Below are 23,420 nucleotides of genomic sequence, written 5' to 3' on the forward strand. Positions count from 1 at the left end.
CATAGCATAAAAACGGCGCGCCGCAAACTTGGGTAATTGTACGGAATTGATTGAAGGTTATTGTGACAAAGTTTCAAAAAAAAAAAATCAGTCGAAATTTTTTTTTAGATATCGTGGTTTTAGTGACGTCATGATTTATGAGTTTTCGACCAAAAATGGCATATGTTCAAAAATTCATATAAAATCACATAATAGACATACAGACATGCACGGGCGTAGGAACGTCATGAAAAGTGGGTGGGCCACCCTGCAAAGGGGCCTCCTTTTCCAGGGGGCCTCCTACTTTCAGGGGCCTCCAACTTTTGCCTCGTTCTGCTGGCTGCTTTCAAGTATGACCTCCAAATCTAGCTTCTGAGATCGGGCAGATGTACCCAGGGGCGTAACCGCTTAAGCGAACAGTGCGGAAAGTCCGGACCATTTTTAAAACTTATTCCCCCTCCGATTTTTTTTTAATTTATTTGCCGCAAACGGCGCATGACCCCTGAAAACCCTTACACAAATGTCTTCCTCGTTTCCCAGGTGCCCCCATTAGCTTCATAGGCGCCCTCTTTGGCATATAAGCGCCCTATGTATAGTCATCAGAGACATCTCTATATGTCCCACAGTCGCCCCGTTGTCGCGTACAATGTGCGCTTATCATAGGCGTCTCTCTTCTATGGACACTTGAAGGCGCCTCTCTTTGCCATGCCGGCGCCCCTGTTTCTTATGAATGCACCCCTATGGCATTGATCAATTGCATTTGCAGACCTCTATTGCATGTGGATGCCCATATATGTAGGCCTCAGAGGCATTGAGGCCTCTTTCTCATTGAGGCGCCCCTATGGGCTTCATAGGCGCCCCTCTATTGCACGTAGGTGCCCTACTGTCCCAGAACCGCTCCCCTTTGGCATGCAGACGCCCATCTTTCGTACGGAGGAGCCGCTGTGGTTCTTAGAGACGGCATGGTGCTCCCAGACGCAGATGGGGCTCTCGGAGTCGACAGTGTGGGACCTTCAGTCGCTGATGGGTGCCCGCCAGATGTGGACCCTCGGAGACGCCGGTATGGGGTCCTCAGAGATGCCGGTATGTGGCCCTTAGAGACACCGGTGTGGAACCCTCAGATACTTCAGTGTGAAGTCCTTACAATTGCTGGTGTGGAGCTATGAATGCGCTGGCTTAAATCCCTCAGAGGCCGGTACAATGTACATGGACATTAGAGCTCAGTGAGAGCTTGTGTGGTGCCTTCAGTGGCCTTGCGGAGCCGTTAGACATCGACATGGTGCTCTCAGGAGCCGGTGAGTCCTCAGAGTCACCGGTGTGGGGCCTTCAGAGCTCCGAGATACAGTTGTGGGGCCCTCAGAGGTATCGGTGTGGGTCCTTCAGATGTACCTATAGAGCCTTGAGATGCACAGGTGTGGTGGCCCACAGAGGCGCCGGTGTGGGGCCCCCAGAGCCACCGATATAGGGCCCTAAGAGACACTAGTATGACCCTCGAAGGCGCCGCTGTGTGGCGCTCATAAACACTGGTGTGGAGCCATCACAGGCGGGTGGAGCCGTTAGAGGCCGGAAAGGGCCCTTAGATGCCTACAAGGAGCCTTCAGAAGCCGGCGTGGCACCTGGTTCTGCGACACCTGAGCGAGCGTCATTTCAACGAACGACATTTGAGCGAAGCCTTTTCAGCGATTATCAATTTAAGCGATTGACTTTTTCAGCGATTGTCAAGCCGGCGAATTCAATCTCAGCGATTATCAACTTAAGCGAGGACCAGAATCAGCGAAACCAGATTGAGCGAATATATGGAGGTCAATGGGGGACCAATTGAGCGAACACAGTTACAGCGAAACCGAACGCGACGGAAGTCAATCATTTGCTACTTTTCGGGAATCCTTGCCCTTGGAATACCCGCTTGGATATGTGTCATGCTTCAAGCTGCGCGCGGCAAATTAAAAATTTGCTTTTAAAGGGACTACCCCACCTTTAACATGGGGTTTGAGTTGAGATAGCCAAGTTTGCGGCGAGGTTCAGAAACCACTATCTATCTAGGTTGCAACCCCCGCGGCCTCTTGGTGTTGAAGAAATTCGTTCCCTTCATTTGAAAATGGGCCTTGTACAAGGCCCTATCTTCAACATGGAGCGACCGTTAGTGTGACGTCACCTCGTTTAGTCATTCTGATCTAAATGGGTTTGTTCGTTGAAAAATCGCTTGAAACTTGGTCTGAACTTTGTTGTGGTGCCTACAGAGAAAAAAGAATCTGCTTTATGACAGTAATGTGGCCTGGGGAAGGAGGTAATTTTGGGCTGTGACGTCACATATTTGAAAGTTTGTGTTCGGAATATGGGAAGCCTAAGATGTTTAATGAAAAATAAATGCCAGAACCGTGTTCCTTGTCATCTAATCTATAAAGTCGGGCACAATTTAACTGGTTTTAACAACATTTTAGAAGGTGGGATAGTCCCTTTAAGCTTGGAAACCACAAAAATATCTGGCTTCATTCTGCAACTTTGATCTGGAAATGTGGAACGTGAAAGATAGGACGATGGAAGGGACCAATAATAAACTCGAGGGATGGCACAGGGGAATCCAGTCAATGTTTCAGGGACCTCACCCTAATATCTGGAAATTCGTACGTTGCTTGGGGCAAGAACAAATTTTACAACATGGGGAACTGATCCAAATTCAAGCGGGGGAATTTCGCGAAAAAAAAACAGCACAAGCAATATGAATCTCTGAACAAACGTTTGGTCATCATTATTGGCAAACAGCAGGGGGGGGGGGGAGGTTGAAATCGAACCGCTGGAATTTTTGAGCTGGCATTAAATTTGGAGCTTCATGTCTGAACTTTGAACGTGACATCCGCCATCCAGTTCGGGATAACCATGAAAAAAAAAGTTCCGGAAACATTCGTTGTACGAACTCTCGCAAAAAAAAGAAAAGAAAAATACACCGTTACGGGACGATGAAGTGTTTCGCTGAAATGACAGTCGCTCAAACTGTAGTTGACGAAAAAGATGTCGCTGAAACATAGCTTTCGCTGAAATTGATAATCGCTATATTTGATAATCGCTCAATTTGATATTCGCTAAGTCGCCAGTCGCTGAAAATGGTTCGCTCAAATGACGTTCGCTCAAATGACACTCGCTAAAGTCGCTCGCACCGGTGGCACCCTTATGGGGATAAGCGTGTCTTCTTAGGAGCCCTTGAGGTGCTCTCATGAGCTCTGTGGGGCCCTACCGAGGCGAAATATGGCCACGGCCAGTTGCCGCCGCATGGCTCTTCGGAATATCATTCTCAGGGGCCTCATCTGCCTAGTTTGAATAGAAGGGCCTCTCAGACCATCAGTCTCATGGGCCTCCTCTGGCTAGTATAAATAGAAGGGCCTGTTAGACCATCAATCCTAGGGGCCTCCTCTGGTTAGTATAAATAGAAGAGCCTCTCAGACCATTAATCTCAGGGGGCTCCTGTGGACAGTATAAATAAAAGGGCCTCTCAGACCATCAGTCTCGGGGGCCTCCCTAGAAAAGTGTAAATGTGGAAAGAGGCCCCCTCAGATTCATTAGGAGTGGACCTCTCTGACTATCAGTCTCAGGGGCCTCTTATGGCCAGTATGAATATAAGAGCCTCTCAGACCATCGGTTTCAGGGGCCTCTTCTGACTAGTGTGGATAGAGGGCCCTCCCAGACCACCGGTTTCAGGGGCCTCCAGTGGCCAGTTATATGAACAGAATGGCCTCACAGCCATCAGCCTCGGGGGCCTCTTCTGACTGGTGTGAATATGAGGGCCTCTCATACCATCAGTCTCAGGGGCCTCCTCTGCCTAGTGTGAATATAAGGGCTTCCCAGGCCATCAGTCTCAGGGGACTCTTCTGACTGGTGCCAGATTGAGGGACCTCCCAGACCGAAAGTTTTGGGGGTCTCCTGTGGCCAGTATGAATAGAAGGGCCTCTCAGTCCATCAGTCTCATGGGCCTCTTCTGCCTGGTGTGATTATAAGGGCCTCTCAGGTCATCAGTCTCAGGAGCCTCCTCTGAATACAGTGTAGATGGATAGGCCTCTCAGACCATCAGTCTCAGGGGCCTCTTCTGACTATTTAGGATAGAGGGGCATGCTCTGACTAGCCCGGCAGTTGCTGGGGTATTTCGCCACCCACCGTTTGCTGGGGGGGGGGGGGGGCGTTAAACGCCCCCAGCCGATAACTCGGGAACCAATAGGCGCAGCGAAACGCACGAGGCGGCAAACGAAAGAACGCGACGAGACGCTTCAGATGAGTACTTTAAAGTTGAATTTTGAGGTCACAGGTCGGGTCAAGGTCAGGTCAAACACCTGAAATCGGGCTCTCAGTGGCATGGACTTCAGGACTTCGCAATGGGCACCTTTCGTCATAAACTCTGTCAAAATGGTAAACAATCCATCATATAAGGCCTACAAGAGTGTCAGCTCCATGTAGGGGTCAGTCAAGCATAGGTCAGGGTCAAGGTCAGGTCAACCGGGTAGGCACATATCCCCGAAAATCAAAACTGATATTCGCAGCCTGTGACACATGTTCTATGGGTAATTTAGGGCGTAGAACACGATGGTGACATTCATTTTATCATATGTGTACGTGTTTGGCTCAAAAAGTTCAATTTAAGAAATGCATGTATCATGGTCGTGAAGTAGTCACGAAAAATTGCCAAGGTTCAGTTCAAGATTTTGGAAAACGCGGAATGATAATCAATAATCGAAGATAGCCATTGGATTGTTCATGCTATTGGCAGTCTAATGGCGTTTACGGCATGTCTGTATGTCTATTCTGCGATTTTATATGATTTTTTGAACATATGCCGTTTTTGGTCGAAAACTCAGAAATCATGACGTCACTAAAACTTCGATATCTCAAAAATTTTCCGACCGATTTTTTTGAAACTTTGTCACAATAAACTTCAATCAATTCCCTACAGGTACCCGAAATTCGGCGCGCCTGCGGCGCGCCGTTTTCATGCTATGGCCCGGCGAAAAAAGTGGGGGCGTTTAACGCCCCCCCCCAGCAACTCGCGGGCTAGTGAGGGTAGGGGGCCTCGGCTAGACCGCCAGTGTCAGGGGCCTATTCTGACTAGTGTGGATGGAGGGGCTTCCCAGACCACCAGTCTCGGACCTCTGAGTAGTGTGGATAGAGGGGCCTCCCAGACCGTCAGTGTCAGGGGCCTCCCCAGCAGGGTTGTATACGACTCAAGCAATAGCAATCAGTTCAATCACGACAAATTTGGGAAACCAATCAAATCAATCAAGTCAGAGCAGTTTTCGGGAATTGATTCAATCAACTCAAACGCGACAATGAAAGGAATCAATCAACTCAATCAAACGACTCAAACCAAGACATACATTAGGTTTTTACCCCACCAACTTGGAAAAGTGTCCATAGCAGTCTGGTGTACCTACCTACCTACCTACCTACCTACAGAAGAAACATAAAAATATTGTCATTTGAAATTATAAATTGCCATGCCATTCAAACTTTCTATGTAATAAGGAAGGATACCTAGTGATGGACAGGTGGATCATGATATTGAGGTTCAATGGGTAGAATTGGAGCAGAAGTGTCATTTATTGGGTGCAAAATGACCCAGTAGCTGACTCGCCCCTTAACCCAAATCACCACCTGTCACCTAAAAGTTGTCAATTTCATTTTGGCCATATTCCAACTCCATTTACACTCAATATCAGATATTGCAGTTGAAAGTTGGCTGCTCGGATTTTGGCAGTGTTCGTGATTTGGCCATTTATACCCTACATCATGTCTATTTTAATGGATAAAATGCATCAAATAACATTTTAACCATAGGGAAATAGAAATAAATATCTTACCTGCATCATGCATGTGACGGTTTCGGTTAGACAGAGACTGACGGGCAGCCTGAAAAATCATTCCACACAATGTGCATTTGAGACATGGGATGTTGTCAGATTGGGAAGGAAGAGATTTGAAGCATTTAGCGGTCCACGATTCTGGACGTGGCATGTCAATGTTAGGTACCTATGTGAAAAATTCAAAACATTTTATTCCAATACAATTTGAGACTGCTAGGACTGGGGGATAGGGATGAGGATTATTAAAAGGAAATGGAGAGGACAGGGACTCTGGGAAAACGGAACGGCGCGACTGCGAAACAACGAAAACGTTTGGTTTTGCCAATAAGTATGCTAAGCTTTTATAAATCCTTATTCTACTTCTTTTGACTTTGCTGTAAGATGACGTCATTGATTATCATGTAGTATGGTAGATCATCATAAAATAAATCGGTTGTACAGCACCAATTTCGTTTTAATTATTATTTCATTTGAAATAAAAACACTTAATAATATTCGGTAAAATATTTTAAGGAAAATGAAATATATTTAATATGTTATGCTTAGGCTCTCAGGAGAAAAGGATCAACAAACGTTCTGCTGCAAATTAAACAATGCAGCAAAGTATCTATCAATTGTACGTAAACGTTATCAGCGAGACGAAAACGGCGATTTTGTTTCAGTTACTTTTGTAGGGGTTTCAGGGCCCTGTTTCACGGCGGAGCGCTGCAGTGCGCTGCGCGCGTCGGCGCGTTGGGTTTCCATGGCAATATCAACAAACTTCCCCATGCTCTGACGCTACGCCATGACGTCATCTCAAAACGCTGGCACCCCGGCGCCAGCACCATCCGCACGCTAGCAGTATTCACACTGAAGCTTCTGTTCAATTGGTATTAGATTCTTCTGGGTCTCTGTTCCAAACGTGAATTACCATAAGCTAACGGGTCGCACGCAACGTCATTTGAGTGACGTCAGGAGCTCCCAGCGCGCTGCAGCGCGCGCAGCGTCGGGCACTGAAACAGGGCCCAGATATTTATAGAGTTCAGTGGGCTGTTTCTGAGGAGATGTGGAGATCTGAATTATTAATTAATCACACTTTATTAGTATATAGGGCCTTGCACTTTATCATCTGGATTTAAAAAAAAGTTTCCTGCTGAGTGCAGAAAGGAAGGTAAGTGCATCGCCAGGTTCTATCACCAGGATTGGAGCAGTTCAGTTATTGCAGTTGCAATAACTGAGTTATTGCAGTTGAAAGTCAACGTTGGCTGTTCATGTTGTTTAGGCCCTGTTCTTTATTTGGCCATCTACCCCATATTGCAGTTGTGATGACAAGCAGTTTTCAGTGTAGTTTTGTGATCTTTGGTGTCATCAATTGGTGTCATTATTTTTTGTCAACTAAAACTTATTTGAAATTTCCATTCAATCGACTCAATCATACGAGTCACTGTAATTTTCGGGAATCAAATCAGTCAACCAGTCGCTAGAGTCAAACGAGTCAGTCAACCAGTCATCTCGAAAAGTCAATCGACTCAATCCAATCAACTCAAAATACGCGTTGAAACAAATCAATCAATTCAATCGACTTGATTGGTATACAACCCTGCTCCCCAGACCAGTGTGGATATTGGGGACTCCTCAGATCCACTAGGGCCTCTCAGGCCATCAGTCTCAGGGGCTTCGACTGACAAGTATGAACAGATGGCCTCCTTAGATCCATCACGGCCCCTTGGAGTCCGTGCGTGGGGATTCGTGGAACTTATTTTTATCGAGTTTGTTTATTCTGGAAGGTGACGACGTCCTTTCAAATCGAGACGAGGGGCCTCGAGTAAAAAGTGGGTGGGCCAAAACACATGGTTGGCCCCCCACCTCGAAAAGTGGGTGGGCACTTGCCCACCTGGCCCCCCCCCCTGTTCCTACGCCTATGCAGACATGCCGTAAACGTTATGAGACTGCCAATGCCATGAACAATCAAATAGCTGTCTTCGATTATTGATTTACGGTCCGAATTGTCCAAAATCTTGAACTGAATCTTGGGAATTTCTCGTGACTTCTTCGCGACCATGATACATGCATTTCTTAAATTGAACTTTTTAAACCAAACACGAACACATATTGATAAAATGAATGTCACCATCGTGTTCTACGGAGTCGGAGTCGAGAGGGCAACTTACCCATAAAACATGTGTCACAAGCTGCGAATATCAGTTTTAATTTTCGGGGATATGTGCCTACCCGGTTGACCTGACCTTGACCCTGACCTATACTTAACTGACCCCTACAGGGCCCACATTAGCCTCTGAAGTCTGAGGGCCTCGCACTGGATTCTGAAGACCCGATGCCGGCCTCTAAGGGCCCGCATCACCTTTGAGGGCCCATCTTGGCCTTTGAGGGCCCTCTGCTGGCCTCTGGGGTCCAACGCCGGCCCATGCCTGTCTCTTAGGGCCCCACACTGACCTCTGAGGGCCCCTTGCTGGCCTGTAAGGGCTCACATTAGCCTTTGAGGGCCCTCTGCTGGCCTGTGGGGTCCAACACCGGCCCATGCCGGTCTTTTAGGGCACCACGCTAACCTTGGGGCCCCGTGCTGGCCTGTAATGACCCACATTACCCTCTGAGTGCCCAAGTCGGTCTCTGATGGTCTCAATCAAACTGCCCTTTGCAGGCCCTGTACTGGTCTCTGAGGGCCCTAAGCTGGCCTCTAAGGGCCCAAGCTGGCATCTAAAGGTCTCACACCGGCCTCTGATGGTCCCATGTCTGTCTCTGGGATCCAAATTCCAAACTAACCCTTATGTGCCTCTGAGTGCCCCGTACTGGCTTCTGAAGGATCGATGCCTGCTTCTGAGGACCCATACCGGTCTTTAAGGGCCTCACAGTTCACATTGACATATGAGGCCCCACACCAGCCTCTGAGGGGCCCAAACTGGCCTCTATAGGCCTCCAACTGGCCTATGAGGTCTCTACACCTGCACCGGCCACTGATGGCCCTATTATGTTCTCTGGGGGGGGGGGGGGGGCAAGACTTACTTTTGCACGTCACGCACTTGCCTCTGAGGGCCCACATCAGCCTCTGGGGCCCCATCTGGGGCCTTTGAGGCTCTTTGCTGACCCTTGGGTCCAACGCCGACCTCTGGGGGTCTGACACTGTACTCTGAGTGCCCCATTGCAGCCTCTAGGCGATAGGTATCGCCGAAGCGCTATCGATGGGCCCATAAGTGTAGGACCATGGATGCAGTGTGTGCAGTTGCACCAAGAATAATTCTCCAGTGGGTGCAGGCAATGTGTTCTCCACCCACAATGATCTGGAACAAAAACCCCCTTTCTCATCAACACTTCTTTCCATGCAGCACGACAAATTCAGGACATTTTGCCCACTATCCATCTTTCGAAGCATTTGCTACTGTGATGGTCTTCAAAACTTACATTTGCGCTGAAGTAAAAAAGAAAGCAACGGAGCACATGTGATTGGACACATACCGATGACCAACTGTCAAAAGTTTTAGCGCGATATCTTCGAAGATGGTTAAGTTAGCCGCGTTTACTTTTGCGGTAGTCAATTCACAGTGGGGTGAATTATCCCGCACCCCAGTGGCGGTCTCAGCCAACTTCGCCCTAGTGTGTGTGTGTGTGGGGGGGGGGGGGGCATAAGTTACCACCCACCTCTAACTCAAAAACTAAGAGGGCTAGAAAGACGCGGTAAAAAGCAGTCGATAGCTCTCAATGCGTATGTTTGAAAGTATTCAGTCATTTTTCATTTTAGAGCAATATTGGGGTCACCAGAGGTCAAAATTTGTCTGCGACCGCCCCTGGCAAAGGGGCACGGTGCCTCGGTGCGTATGCGAATGGGCCCTTGAGGTTCGTGTTGGGGCACGCGTCCGCCTGCCCCTCTCGGCTCCGTCCGCCTGCCCCTCTCGGCTGCCCCTCTCGGCTCCGTCCGCCTGCCCCTCTCGGCTCCGTCCGCCTGCCCCTCTCGACTCCGTCCGCCTGCCCCTCTCGGCTCCGTCCGCCTGCCCCTCTCGACTCCGTCCGCCTGCCCCTCACGGCTGCCCCTCTCGGCTCCGTCCGCCTGCCCCTCTCGGCTCCGTCCGCCTGCCCCTCTCGACTCCGTCCGCCTGCCCCTCTCGGCTCCGTCCGCCTGCCCCTCTCGGCTCCGTCCGCCTGCCTCTCTCGGCTCCGTCGGCCTGCCCCTCTCGGCCCCGGTGCCTCTGCTGTGTCTCTGATTGTGTGTGTGTTTAGGTGCAATGTGATTGGGGTGGCTCTGATGCGTCCGCTGTCGCCCTTGCAGTCCCAAGTACGCGGAGAGTTTTACTCTGCAGCTGCCGGCTGACGCGCTGAGCGCCATCCACCTGCGCATCAAAGTCAAACAGCGCCGGCCGCCGGCCCGCAGAGGTGAGCGGCCACCCACCGCCGGAGCCGGGAGCCGGGAGCCGGGCTAGAGGAGGGAGAGGGGAGAGAGGCCCGGGAAAGGGGAGCCGCCCGAGAGAGAGAGAGAGAGAGAGAGAGAGAGAGAGAGAGAGAGAGAGAGGGGGGGGGGGGGCAGTGTCTGTGATGCGTCCGGCGGTGTCTGCTGTGTCTCTGCTGTGTCTCTGCTGTGTCTCTGCTGTGTCCCTGCTGTGTCCCTGCTGTGTCTCTGCTGTGTCTCTGCAGTCTGCTGTGTCTCTGCAGTCTGCTGTGTCTCTGCTGTGTCTCTGCTGTGTCTCTGCTGTGTCTCTGCTGTGTCTCTGCTGTGTCCCCGCTGTGTCTCTGCTGTGTCTCTGCTGTGTCTCTGCTGTGTCTCTGCTGTGTCTCTGCTGTGTCTCTGCTGTGTCTGCTGTGTCTCTGCTGTGTCTCTGCTGTGTCTCTGCAGTCTGCTGTGTCTCTGTTGTGTCTCTGCTGTGTCTCTGCTGTGTCTCTGCTGTGTCTCTGCTGTGTCTCTGCTGTGTCCCCGCTGTGTCTCTGCTGTGTCTCTGCTGTGTCTCTGCTGTCTCTGCTGTGTCTCTGCTGTGTCTCATGTGTCTCTGCTGTGTCTCTGCTGTGTCTCTGCTGTGTCTCTGCTGTGTCTCTGCTGTGTCTGCTGTGTCTCTGCTGTGTCTGCTGTGTCTCTGCTGTGTCTCTGCTATGTCTCTGCTGTGTCCCTGCTGTGTCCCTGCTGTGTCTCTGCTGTGTCTCTGCTGTGTCTCTGCTGTGTCTCTGCTGTGTCCCCGCTGTGTCTCTGCTGTGTCTCTGCTGTGTCTGCTGTGTCTCTGCTGTGTCGCCTGTGTCTCTGCTGTGTCTCTGCTGTGTCTCTGCTCAGCTGTGTCTCTGCTGTGTCTCTGCTGTGTCTCTGCTGTGTCCCCGCTGTGTCTCTGCTGTGTCTCTGCTGTGTCTCTGCTGTGTCTCTGCTGTGTCCCCGCTGTGTCTCTGCTGTGTCTCTGCTGTGTCTGCTGTGTCTCTGCTGTGTCGCCTGTGTCTCTGCTGTGTCTCTGCTGTGTCTCTGCTCAGCTGTGTCTCTGCTGTGTCTCTGCTGTGTCTCTGCTGTGTCTCTGCTGTGTCTGCTGTGTCTCTGCTGTGTCTCCTGTGTCTCTGCTGTGTCTCTGCTATGTCTCTGCTGTGTCTCTGCTGTGTCTCTGCTGTGTCTCTGCTGTGTCCCTGCTGTGTCCCTGCTGTGTCCCTGCTGTGTCTCTGCTGTGTCTCTGCAGTCTGCTGTGTCTCTGCAGTCTGCTGTGTCTCTGCTGTGTCTCTGCTGTGTCTCTGCTGTGTCTGCTGTGTCTGCTGTGTCTCTGCTGTGTCTCTGCTGTGTCTCCTGTGTCTCTGCTGTGTCTCTGCTATGTCTCTGCTGTGTCTCTGCTGTGTCTCTGCTATGTCGTCTATCCTCCCGCGGTGCCGCCGCCGCCGGTGCAGTGCCCACTGACGTCACGCGGCCGCCGGAGAGCGCTGAGAGACGAGTGGCCGGAGCGCTGAGAGACGAGTGGCCGGAGCGCTGAGAGACGAGTGACCGGAGCGCTGAGAGACGAGTGGCCGGAGCGCTGAGAGACGAGTGGCCGGAGCGCTGAGAGACGAGTGGCCGGAGCGCTGAGAGACGAGTGGCCGGAGCGCTGAGAGACGAGTGGCCGGTGAGCGCTGAGAGACGAGTGGCCGGTGAGCGCTGAGAGACGAGTGGCCGGTGAGCGCTGAGAGACGAGTGGCCGGTGAGCGCTGAGAGACGAGTGGCCGGAGCGCTGAGAGACGAGTGGCCGGAGCGCTGAGAGACGAGTGGCCGGAGCGCTGAGAGACGAGTGGCCGGAGCGCTGAGAGACGAGTGGCCGGAGCGCTGAGAGACGAGTGGCCGGAGCGCTGAGAGACGAGTGGCCGGAGCGCTGAGAGACGAGTGGCCGGAGCGCTGAGCCACGAGTGGCCGGAGCGCTGAGAGACGAGTGGCCGGAGCGCTGAGAGACGAGTGGCCGGATCGCTGAGAGACGAGTGGCCGGGGCGCTGAGAGACGAGTGGCCGGAGCGCTGAGAGACGAGTGGCCGGAGCGCTGAGAGACGAGTGGCCGGGGCGCTGAGAGACGAGTGGCCGGAGCGCTGAGAGACGAGTGGCCGGAGCGCTGAGAGACGAGTGGCCGGAGCGCTGAGAGACGAGTGGCCGGAGCGCTGAGAGACGAGTGGCCGGAGCGCTGAGAGACGAGTGGCCGGAGCGCTGAGAGACGAGTGGCCGGAGCGCTGAGAGACGAGTGGCCGGAGCGCTGAGAGACGAGTGGCCGGAGCGCTGAGAGACGAGTGGCCGGAGCGCTGAGAGACGAGTGGCCGGAGCGCTGAGAGACGAGTGGCCGGAGCGCTGAGAGACGAGTGGCCGGAGCGCTGAGAGACGAGTGGCCGGAGCGCTGAGAGACGAGTGGCCGGAGCGCTGAGAGACGAGTGGCCGGAGCGCTGAGAGACGAGTGGCCGGATCGCCGGCCGGTGATCGGACCGCTCCAGAGCGCACACATAGCTCTATTAGCTCGGCCGGCAGCCAGATATGAGTGGCGGCCGGCCGGCGGGCCGGCCCGGAATAGCGCCGGTCGATGCTGTGCGGCGGCCAACTACTCTGAAAGAGAGCGCCTGCAGCGGTCAGCAGAGGTCACAGGAACACAATAGCACCTGAAGTTTATCTTATTCAATCTCCCCTGCATTGGCCTTTGCGCCTAATTGCAGGAAGTGCTCCTTTTGCCTCATTACCCTAGTGAAAAAATCCTTAAGGACAGTCCTATGCATTTCTTAAGGACGATCCTTAACAAAATCCTTGTACGAAATTGATACACAATCCTTAAGGATTTTGTTAGAAATTCCTTAAGGATTCTGCGGAAAATCCGTAAGGATTTTTAGCTAAATCCTTAAGGATCTCTAGCAATGTCTTTAAGGACATTGGTAATAATCTTTAAGGACTTTGTGGCTTTTCCTTAAAGATTTGTAGCAAAATCTTTAAGGATCTTGGCGACAATCCTCAAGGATTTTGAGGCTCTTCCTTAATGAGCGATATATAAATCCGTAAGGATCAAACCCTAGCAAACACATTTGTACGGTCTCTGGTGGTATATTTTTTACTTAAAACAAGCACATTTAGCCATTTTTCATTGCCAGGAATGGAGCAGCCGCCAACCACAGGCGGCCGGGTATACATATATGGAGCTCTAGGCATTCGCAGGTTGCAGCTGAGGCTCCGAGAAATATAAACCGAGGACTTCCGAAAAACATATTTACATGAAGATAAGTCTACACTTTTTCGAGTCAGCCACGCTTCAGATATTATCACGTCACACGTCCTCGGCCGCCGCTCCTCCGCCATCCACATTCTACACATCTTGAGCGGTTGAGTCGCCCGTCGCCTGTCCAGTCTTGCATCCTGCGTTCCTGTAACAAGGCGGATATTCCTATGTAATAACAGTAATATACTGATCAACAATACCTACTCAAAGGCTCACGAATTCTACTCTTAGGCTTAGACTGCAGTCCCAGCCAAAGAATATTGGTGAGCCTTTGAGTAAATTCAGTTCAGTCATTTCCAGCTTAGATGCCTGTGTATGTTCATTTAGCAATGCAATATGCACCTAAGTCCTACTACCCTGAATCCATTCTATTATACATATTTACCTGGGCCTCGTTCCAAGGCATGACGCTAAAAGACGCTACCGGTAGTACTTTCATTTGCCGCAGCCAAATGAATGACGACGACTATCGCCATTAATTGAAGTGAACGTTTCAGCGCCGGTTTTTGTATCTATCAATGCAATAACTAGGATCAATCATCTCATTGATACACAGCATGGCAGAGACTTACATGGCCCGAAGAGGAGACGGCAGACGGCACAACACACTCAACAGACTCGTCCGCATCCCGCGAGCGGCAGCGGCACAATGCGACAGGGGGACGCGCGGTCTCCCCTCTTGCCGGAGGCGAGGATCAGACCGCCCGCTGCCGCCCGTACAGTCTTTGAAACGGTCAGCGGTCGCTAAATTCCAGTCGGTACGGTCTCTGAAAGAGCACAGCGCAAACACTGTGGCACCGGTGGCACTAAGGCCATACGATACATGCATACTATGGCACTTGGTTGAGATACCAATAGGTACTTTTTATCAGAACTATTCGTCTATCCGATTTGGAGTCTGGGTGAACCCAGCGTGGACATTTAGGTGACCATCCCAGCTGAATATTAATTCTGAGTTAAGATAGCCAAATTGTTATCCCTGGCTCACAATCACCGGTTTTGGCACTCGCAATATCGAGAAATGCCATAAATCGAAAATATTTAATTTCAAAGTTCAGCACAAAAGTGGGGGCAAGCTGCTCCCACTGCCCCCCTCGCCTCCCGGTTCCCGCGCCTATGATAGCGAACGCTGCTTTGGTCCGTCACAAAGTTTTTACATGCCGTATATGTCATATGGCTAATAAATTATCGGATACGGAGCACGGAATAATAGTAGGGATGATTCAATCACTCCATAATGATTGACGTACTGGCTGCATCGGCTATCCTGAAGGATTAAGCGACACTAGCAAGTAGCAATTTCCTTACGGAATACTGAGCGATCCTCAAGGATACCAAACATCGCCCTAAAATCCTTACGGATCGGCGAATGCGTCCTTAAGGATTCAAGAGGGTCCGTAGAGTCCTTAAGGATTTCATATCTGATCCTTATGGGTCCTTATGGATCCTTAAGGATTGTGGGGATTCTGGCGAAATCCTAAAGGACTTTTTCACTAGGGTACCCAATCCCCTGGATAACTGCTAATGTACGGCCCTCCAACTATTAAGTGATTGGTTGCCAACATCACAATAAGCGATCTGCATTGATGAATACGTCGGTATACAGGGCCTTGAATACGTCTAATGGCTGTTGAAAACCATTGTCGAAGTGTGTGCACGAACCCTCTTCTCATTTCTATTGAGTCATATTACAGGTATGTCTCTGTCATTCAAAGTTATTACACCAAAAGCACATAGGCTAACCAGTAACCAACCACTCTTTTGCTGGAGGGACTGGGCCGTACAGGGTGATCAATAATGAAACGCATAAAGTTAGCCCCCAGGAGAAGCACCTAATATATATTTTAACACACAAACAGCATACCGTTAGAAAGAGAAATGTTGGACATTTGACATTATACACACAGAGGTCAGTTGTGACACTTCGTTTGTCTACAGGAGGTGCTCGAAGAGATCTTGCTTCTCCGCTCGACCATGGCCTTTGCTCCGGGCCCCTTCTTGTATGAATCAGCTCCTGTGGATTATTAGGCTACCGGGAGACTGTATTCTTCCTGTAGGGTGACTGTTTAGCACAAACCACTTCTCGTAGATGCATATCACCCGTTTGAGCCATTCTTCCGCTTGACTGAGCCAGAAGATGCACGTTTCCAGCATCGACACCATGCTGTCAGCGGAGAGGACAGTCGTTAGGATTGGGCGATATGGTTTTCAGTTCAGTTTCTTGTGCAGAATTGTCCACACATTCCTGAAAGACGTTGGAAAGACGTTCCCAGGTTTCCTGAAGCATTGCGAAAGTCGATCGGATGTTGAGTTGATTTTTGAGGAATTTTTAAACTCTCTGCGCCTTTTAAAGGGACTATCCCACCTTTACATTAGGTTTGAGTTGAGATAGCCAAGTTCGCGGCGAGGTTCAGAAACCACTATCTATCTTGGTCGCAACCCCCGCAGCCTCGTGGTGTTGAAGAAATTGGTTCCCTTCATTTGAAAATGTTCCCTGTACAAGTCCCAATCTCTTAACCATTAACGGCAATCTGATGACGTCATTTGCCTTTTGAACGCCTGTCACGCAATCAAGTGAAGTATCACTTGATTTACGAATAAGCCAATCAGAGATACTTGAGTTGTTTAGTAACATTTTCAATCGTTTCTTCTCTTAACAGAGACATCATCAGTGATTCAGTGATTCGTTACATTTCGATACATGGTAACAAGCAATCAGCGCGGTGAGCGAGTCGGCACAGTATCGCAAGTCTAATTCAAAAATTCACAAACACACTAAACAAATCATACGCATCATATCATAATGACCCCCTAGGTGACAATATTAAGTTTAACAGCGGAACTCTTATCATTGAGAGTCGGTTTTGTTTTGTGAATATATAAAGATTCCAAAATTCTCAACTGAAAACTAGACCTTTCCATGTCAATAATTTGAAAGTCATCTGATGAGAAAGGAGTGTCACAAGCTAGGGAGTGGTCCCTTATTGAGGATGCGACGGGACAAGTTAACCCGCGCCCGGCTGGGGGTCCTGGATTTCCACGCCCTGCTGCGGGGGGGGGGGTGTTTGAACACCCCCCCCCCTCGTAACTCGGCTCCTGGGCCACGTAGCGATACGCGGAAGGCGGCGTTCGAAAGAGCGTCAAAAATAATGACGAAATCACTTCGGTCAATTTTTTGGTCAGGTCAAAGGTCAGGTCACCAGAGGTCATTGAAGGCAAAATTTCGCCGATTTCCAGGTAGAATGTCGACAGTTTCCAAGAAGCCAACGCATAACTCGAGAACCAATAGAGCTACAGCGCCGCAGAAAAGCGCATTCGATAGCCCTATTAAAGCCCTTTCTGAGTAATTCTCTCAGATTTGACCTAACGTTAACGGTTTTGCCTGCAGGGGGCAAAAATTGCAAAAATAGCCGATTTTTTCGGAAACAGTTTTTCTGAAATAACTTTTGACCCAAGCCTTGTAAGAGCTTACTTTTACCGGCATTGTGTTCCTCTCGTCAAGACGCATCGAATGAACTATAAGTTGACCTTGAAAGGTCAACTTGAAAATTTGACCTCAGGTCAAGGTCATGACCTGACCGGAAAGGGTCATGTTGCATATCAGTCGATCCGTATCGTCGAGCTGAACACATCTAAGGCGTTTTCATCGCTCTAGCATGCCTCTATCAAAAGTTATTTGCGACAAACTGTTAGATACCATTCGTGACCTAAGATGACCTCAGGGCATAAACAAGGGTCACGGACACCATTTTCATGTTCAGTGTGTCTAAGCCACTTGTAATTCGGTGTTTGGGAGTGTTAATAATGTCTTTTGTTCAAAAGAGGCGCATTTCAATTTTCTCCCATTGACTTATAATGGGGAGGTCGCAAAATTGACCTGACCTTAGGTCATCGATATCAAAATTCTGAGATATACATTTTGTACATGCTATTGCTCTTAGCAATTGCTGAAAGTTTCAAAGCGATCGGTCACTCGGTGTAGCTATGACAGACATTGAAACTTTTTATGAGGTGAGGTCACTTCAAGTGACCTGGTGACCTGACCTTGAATGACCTTGGTCTGAAATTTTCACAACATGTGTAGAATTAATGTACGATAAGGTGTACCAAAAACGGCGGCGCGGATCGCGTAAAACCACAAGGGGGGTGTTCAAACACCCCCCCCCCCCCAGCAGGGCGCGGGTTAAATGGGTTCCAGTTCTGTCCGACTTTCCTTGATGCTGGCATACTCTAGTGCATAATCTTACATAGGTGGATCCTATGTAGGTCCCCTCACACGAGGGGCAGCTGAATTTATAAATGACACTAGAGCGGCAAGCCTTAGGGACAACGTCTTTGAACCGAAACAGGGAGCCTATGCTTAGTCTGTTGCGTAGCACCAGCCTGGGGTTCATGTAGGGATAGTACTTTTTCAGAAGTGATTCTACTGCTTCTTTTAGTTTGAGCGACTGTTTCCCGAAATAGGGAAGTACAAAATATTTTTCAAGTTTTTCTACGTGGTACGTCGAGACCTTGGGCGTAAACCGTTTGTTCAAAAACTTGGAAATCGCTGAGTCAATAAGAGCCTTTGGGTAGCCATTTTCTGTAAAGAACTTACGGTGGAAGCTGATCTCCATATCAAAAAGTTTGAAAGACGAGCTAATGTTATAGGCGCGATAGATGGCAGTGTTTAGGATGGCTTTCTTAATAGAGAGAGGGATGTAGCTAAAAAAGCTAAGACCGAGGCCAGTGTATGATGGCTTGCGAAAAACGGATGTTTCTAGCGAGTTTCCAGATCGTCTTATCCGGACATCTAAAAAAGGAAGTGAGCCGTCTGATTCGACCTCCTTGGTAAACTTCATTTTTGGATGCTGACCATTCAAAAAATCGAGAAACTTATCCACATGTGAAATGTCATTGAAAATCAAAAAGCAATCATCCACATACCTCTTGTAGTATGATGGACGAAATTCTGACGGGCACGTACTTAACCATTTTTTCTCATGGAAACACAGGAAGATGTTAGCAAACGTTGGACCTAAGGGTAGACCCATACCCACATGTGTGTGGGTATGGGTCTACCCTTAGGTCCAACGTTTGCTAACATCTTCCTGTGTTTCCATGAGAAAAAATGGTTAAAGGGAGATAATGACCTTTTTCCACAAAATCTGAGTTAGGACCATTTTCTGACAAAACACAAGTTATAATATAAATTAAAACCATTTTGCTCAATTCGGTACCTTGCCGCAAATATCTCAACTTGAAGTCACGTTAGCGGGGAGCGCTGAAAATGACCGTTGAATAAGTACTTACATCACTTTTTGGTACTTGCATGTAATTTTGTAAAATGAGCGTATTCCTTACATTTGATCTTCATCATATCTAGTTAGTTTATGGTCGTCTATAGTGCCTTCAAAAGATATTCATGGTTTGGGGGTGGTTTATGTCTAAATTTACGCAACTATTTTTCCTGTTCATCATCTGACGCCATATGCTGCTATTTTAGTAGCAACGACTCAATTTTGAATCAGTCCCGCCGACTGCACAATAAAAGAAAATAGATACAACACTTTTGCGGCATCACTGAAAAACTTATGCAGTACTGTTATCAAAATTCTCATAACACCGTTCGACAAACCTGAAGTCTTTTTGAAATAAATATGATTGTATTTTTCGCTTCAGGCTCTGACGCCAAAATAATGAATTTCGTAGTCGCAATCGCAAGATTTGGCTGCGTTTCTGGCGCATGCCGTTCATTTGTGGCGCAAAATAATACTTGGAAACAAAGAAGAGTAGGCACTAAGTACCCCCGAATTAGAATCTAATTAATTCTAAACCGAATTAACTCTAATTCAAATTAGAATCCTGACAACCAAGCAACGACAAGGCGATAACATAAACAAAAACCTAAGCGTCGCTGTTTGAAACAAAAGCGCCATATACTGCGACTTTTTCTTATAGAGAAGGACAACGCATTTCGGTGGGTGTTACAAGTACTGCAAGTACTGCTTCTTTTTTACAAAAATAAAAACCTTTTTCACATACGAAAATGTGCTAGGAAATTTTCATATTTTATAGAAACTACAGTAGAAATAGTATTTCAGGCTATGCAGGTGAAAAGCACAACAAAATTCCAAAACTGGCGTATGATTGTTACGAGAGATGGAACATTTAGCACGACTTCTTGTTCACAACGCGAATAGTATAGATGTAGAAATAGTATAGATGTCGAGTAATTTTTATTTAAGAAAAAAGAAAGCTCATTATCTCCCTTTAAGTACGTGCCCGTTAGAATTTCGTCCATCATACTAAAAGAGGTATGTGGATGATTGCTTTTTGATTTTCAATGACATTTCACATGTGGATAAGTTTCTCGATTTTTTGAATGGTCAGCATCCAAAAATGAAGTTTACCAAGGAGGTCGAATCAGACGGCTCACTTCCTTTTTTAGATGTCCGGATAAGACGATCTGGAAACTCGCTAGAAACATCCGTTTATCGCAAGCCATCATACACTGGCCTCGGTCTTAGCTTTTTTAGCTACATCCCTCTCTCTATTAAGAAAGCCATCCTAAACACTGCCATCTATCGCGCCTATAACATTAGCTCGTCTTTCAAACTTTTTGATATGGAGATCAGCTTCCACCGTAAGTTCTTTACAGAAAATGGCTACCCAAAGGCTCTTATTGACTCAGCGATTTCCAAGTTTTTGAACAAACGGTTTACGCCCAAGGTCTCGACGTACCACGTAGAAAAACTTGAAAAATATTTTGTACTTCCCTATTTCGGGAAACAGTCGCTCAAACTAAAAGAAGCAGTAGAATCACTTCTGAAAAAGTACTATCCCTACATGAACCCCAGGCTGGTGCTACGCAACAAACTAAGCATAGGCTCCCTGTTTCGGTTCAAAGACGTTGTCCCTAAGGCTTGCCGCTCTAGTGTCATTTATAAATTCAGTTGCCCCTCGTGTGAGGGGACCTACATAGGATCCACCTATGTAACATTATGCACTAGAGTATGCCAGCATCAAGGAAAGTCGGACAGAACTGGAACCCATTTAACTTGTCCCGTCGCATCCTCAGTAAGGGACCACTCCCTAGCTTGTGACACTCCTTTCTCATTAGATGACTTTCAAATTATTGACATGGAAAGGTCTAGTTTTCAGTTGAGAATTTTGGAATCTTTATATATTCACAAAACAAAACCGACTCTCAATGATAAGAGTTCCGCTGTTAAACTTAATATTGTCACCTAGGGGGTCATTATGATATGATGCGTATGATTTCTTTAGTGTAGTGATGTCAATTACAGAAAATCGGAATACCGATACCAAACCAAATACCAACCAAAACCATGGGGAAATACCGAAAACAAACCAACTTGGGAACATGAGAGAAATACCAACTTTTTACCGATTTCTTAGCCTCTTATACATTAGTGAGGATTCATGATACCAACAAAATACCAAACACATTAGGATCGAAATACCAAATACCAAGTTGGTATCGGTTTGGTATCGGTATACCAAAAAGTTGGTATCCGATTGACATCTCTACTTTAGTGTGTTTGTGAATTTTTGAATTAGACTTGCGATACTGTGCCGACTCGCTCACCGCGCTGATTGCTTGTTACCATGTATCGAAATGTAACGAATCACTGAATCACTGATGATGTCTGTTAACCCGCGCGGGGCTGGGGGGGGGTAAATTTTACCCCCCTCGCGAATTTTTGCGATTTCTCAAAAACGGCGGCGCGCAGCGCCGCCAAACTTTCAGTACCTTTTCTTACATCAATTTGGCACGTTCCCTGAAACTTTGAGCGAAATCCGTCGGAAATTTTTTGAGAAATTGACGTTTTAGTGACGTCATGTTCGCCATTTTCGCCTCAAAAACGGCAAAAGTTCAAACGCCGCTAACATCTTCATTTTAAAAGGAATCAAGACGTAACAAAAAAGGTTATACGTAATTTTACTTTGTCTAATTAATGTTTATTAATGTTTATGTTTTTCGGAGTTGTTCAAGAGGATAAGTACAAATATTACATTTATTCAGATATTTCGGTACTCGTTGTGGTACCTTCATCGGTGAAAATTTTCACCGATGAAGGTACCACAACGAGTACCGAAATATCTGAATAAATGTAATATTTGTACTTATCCTCTTGAACAACTCCGAAAAACATAAACATTAATTACATATAGTCCTGAGGAAAAGTTTTTTAATCATGACACTCAAGTCATATCTCATTTACTTTGTCTATCAAATGGCTATCTCGGTTTTTTGAAAATTTTGGATTTTGGCCTAAATTTTTTCAAAAAACTGATTTTTTTGGGAAAATCATTATAAAATCCAAAATTTTGAGTCTATCGAAAAAAATCGGAATATATGTCAGAGAAGTGGTCTATGTGCACCTACATACCAAATTTTAGAAGAATCGGTTTAAAAATGTGGGAGTTATTCAAAATTTTATGACGTCACGACACACAAATTTTTTGAAAAATGATTTTTTTTTGGAAGTTCTAGACCTCGTACGGAAACAAAAATAGCACCATTCGATTTGCCGTGAAAAACTGCATCAGATAGACACCTTTTTAGGCCTTAACAACCAATTTCAAAATTTGACCTCACTTGACCTGACCTTGACCTGACCTCGACCTGAAATTCATCCAGAGGTGGTCCATATCACTTATTGAGTGTGCCTATTGAATTCTATGAGTAAAATGACCCATAAAACATGTGTCGCACATGCCCTTTTCTATATTTTGTTTTTTGGTGACCTGACCTGACCTGACCTGACCTTGACCTTGACCTCTGAATGATATTGTATGCAACGAATATTGTCTTGGTAGCCTAAGAACACGTTTTGGGCGATCAGTCTCAGTCCATGACTCCATTCTTCGGCAACTACGGTGCAAGGCCGATACTGTAGAAACTTGCAATTTGTACCCTTGACCTGACCTTGACCTTGACCTCAAACTTTAAATTAAGTACATGTTTTAAGTATTTCGTGATGAGAGCTTTCGATTGGCGTTTGAATTTTCCAAATCGGACCATTAGTTCGGGAGATAACAGGGGGGGGGGGGGGTAAAATTTACCCCCCCCAGCCCCGCGCGTTCGGCTGGAGACCCCAGCCCCGCGCGGGTTAAGAGAAGAAACGTTTGAAAATGTTACTAAATGATCAATACAACTCTGTGCCTTTTAATCAGGTTCATTGTCATCTTAACCTTCGCCCCAGTGGGGGGGGGGGGCATATGTTACCACCCTGTCGCGTTTTTTGCGTATAAATAAAAAACCGCGGCGCGTAGCGCCGCGCCGCTTGGCATAGCTTTTTGTACATCAATTTTGGACAATGTGTGAAATTTTTGACCCCAGGTCATGTCAGGTCAGGTCACCAGGTCAAGTTAACTGACCAGGCCTAAAAAAGTTTGCAATCATGTCCAGCCTGCAGTGTTTGTCAAAAAGGTTTCAAACTTGGTGGATTGCATGATGTTATCGGCGCCTATAATTTGTATATCTCGGATTTTTTATATCCGTGACCTAAGGTCAGGTCAGTGGCGTGACCTTACCATTATAAGTCAATGGAGAAAAATGAAAATGCCTCTAGATCCGTGTGTACGCATAGGAACAGTCCAAGTATTTCAGAATCATAATGATTTGGGCCACTCGTGATGACCAAGGTGTCATTTTTGCTGATAGCCTCTGGAAAGGTCATCCGAGGTCATTTGAGGCTACAAACAGATTTTTGCCAATAACTCGCGATTGGAAAGAGATAGAACGCTGGGGATGGCTTCATTGTGTTTGTCTTGTTGAGACGCATCGAATGATATGCAACATGACCTTTTCCGGTCAGGTCATGACCTTGACCTGAGGTCAAATTTTCAAGTTGACCTTTCAAGGTCAACTTATAGTTCATTCGACGCGTCTCGTCGAGAGGAACACGATTCTGGCAATAGAAATGTCGTGGCTT

General features: G+C 47.7%; 1 protein-coding gene across 1 annotated transcript in view; it reads left to right on the forward strand.

Annotated features, from left to right (window-relative positions):
* LOC122387704 (synaptotagmin-15-like) overlaps window positions 1–23,420 on the forward strand; it is a 95,203-nt gene that overhangs the window by 34,718 nt on the left and 37,065 nt on the right. Inside the window, exon 8 of the mRNA XM_043378113.1 lies at window positions 10,081–10,184. Within this exon, the coding sequence (XP_043234048.1) occupies window positions 10,081–10,184 (104 nt within the window). The remainder of the gene's footprint in view (window positions 1–10,080; window positions 10,185–23,420) is intronic.

Source organism: Amphibalanus amphitrite, unplaced genomic scaffold (assembly GCF_019059575.1).
Source record: "Amphibalanus amphitrite isolate SeventyFive unplaced genomic scaffold, NRLGWU_Aamphi_draft 000295F_arrow, whole genome shotgun sequence".
Taxonomy (NCBI): domain Eukaryota; kingdom Metazoa; phylum Arthropoda; class Thecostraca; order Balanomorpha; family Balanidae; genus Amphibalanus; species Amphibalanus amphitrite.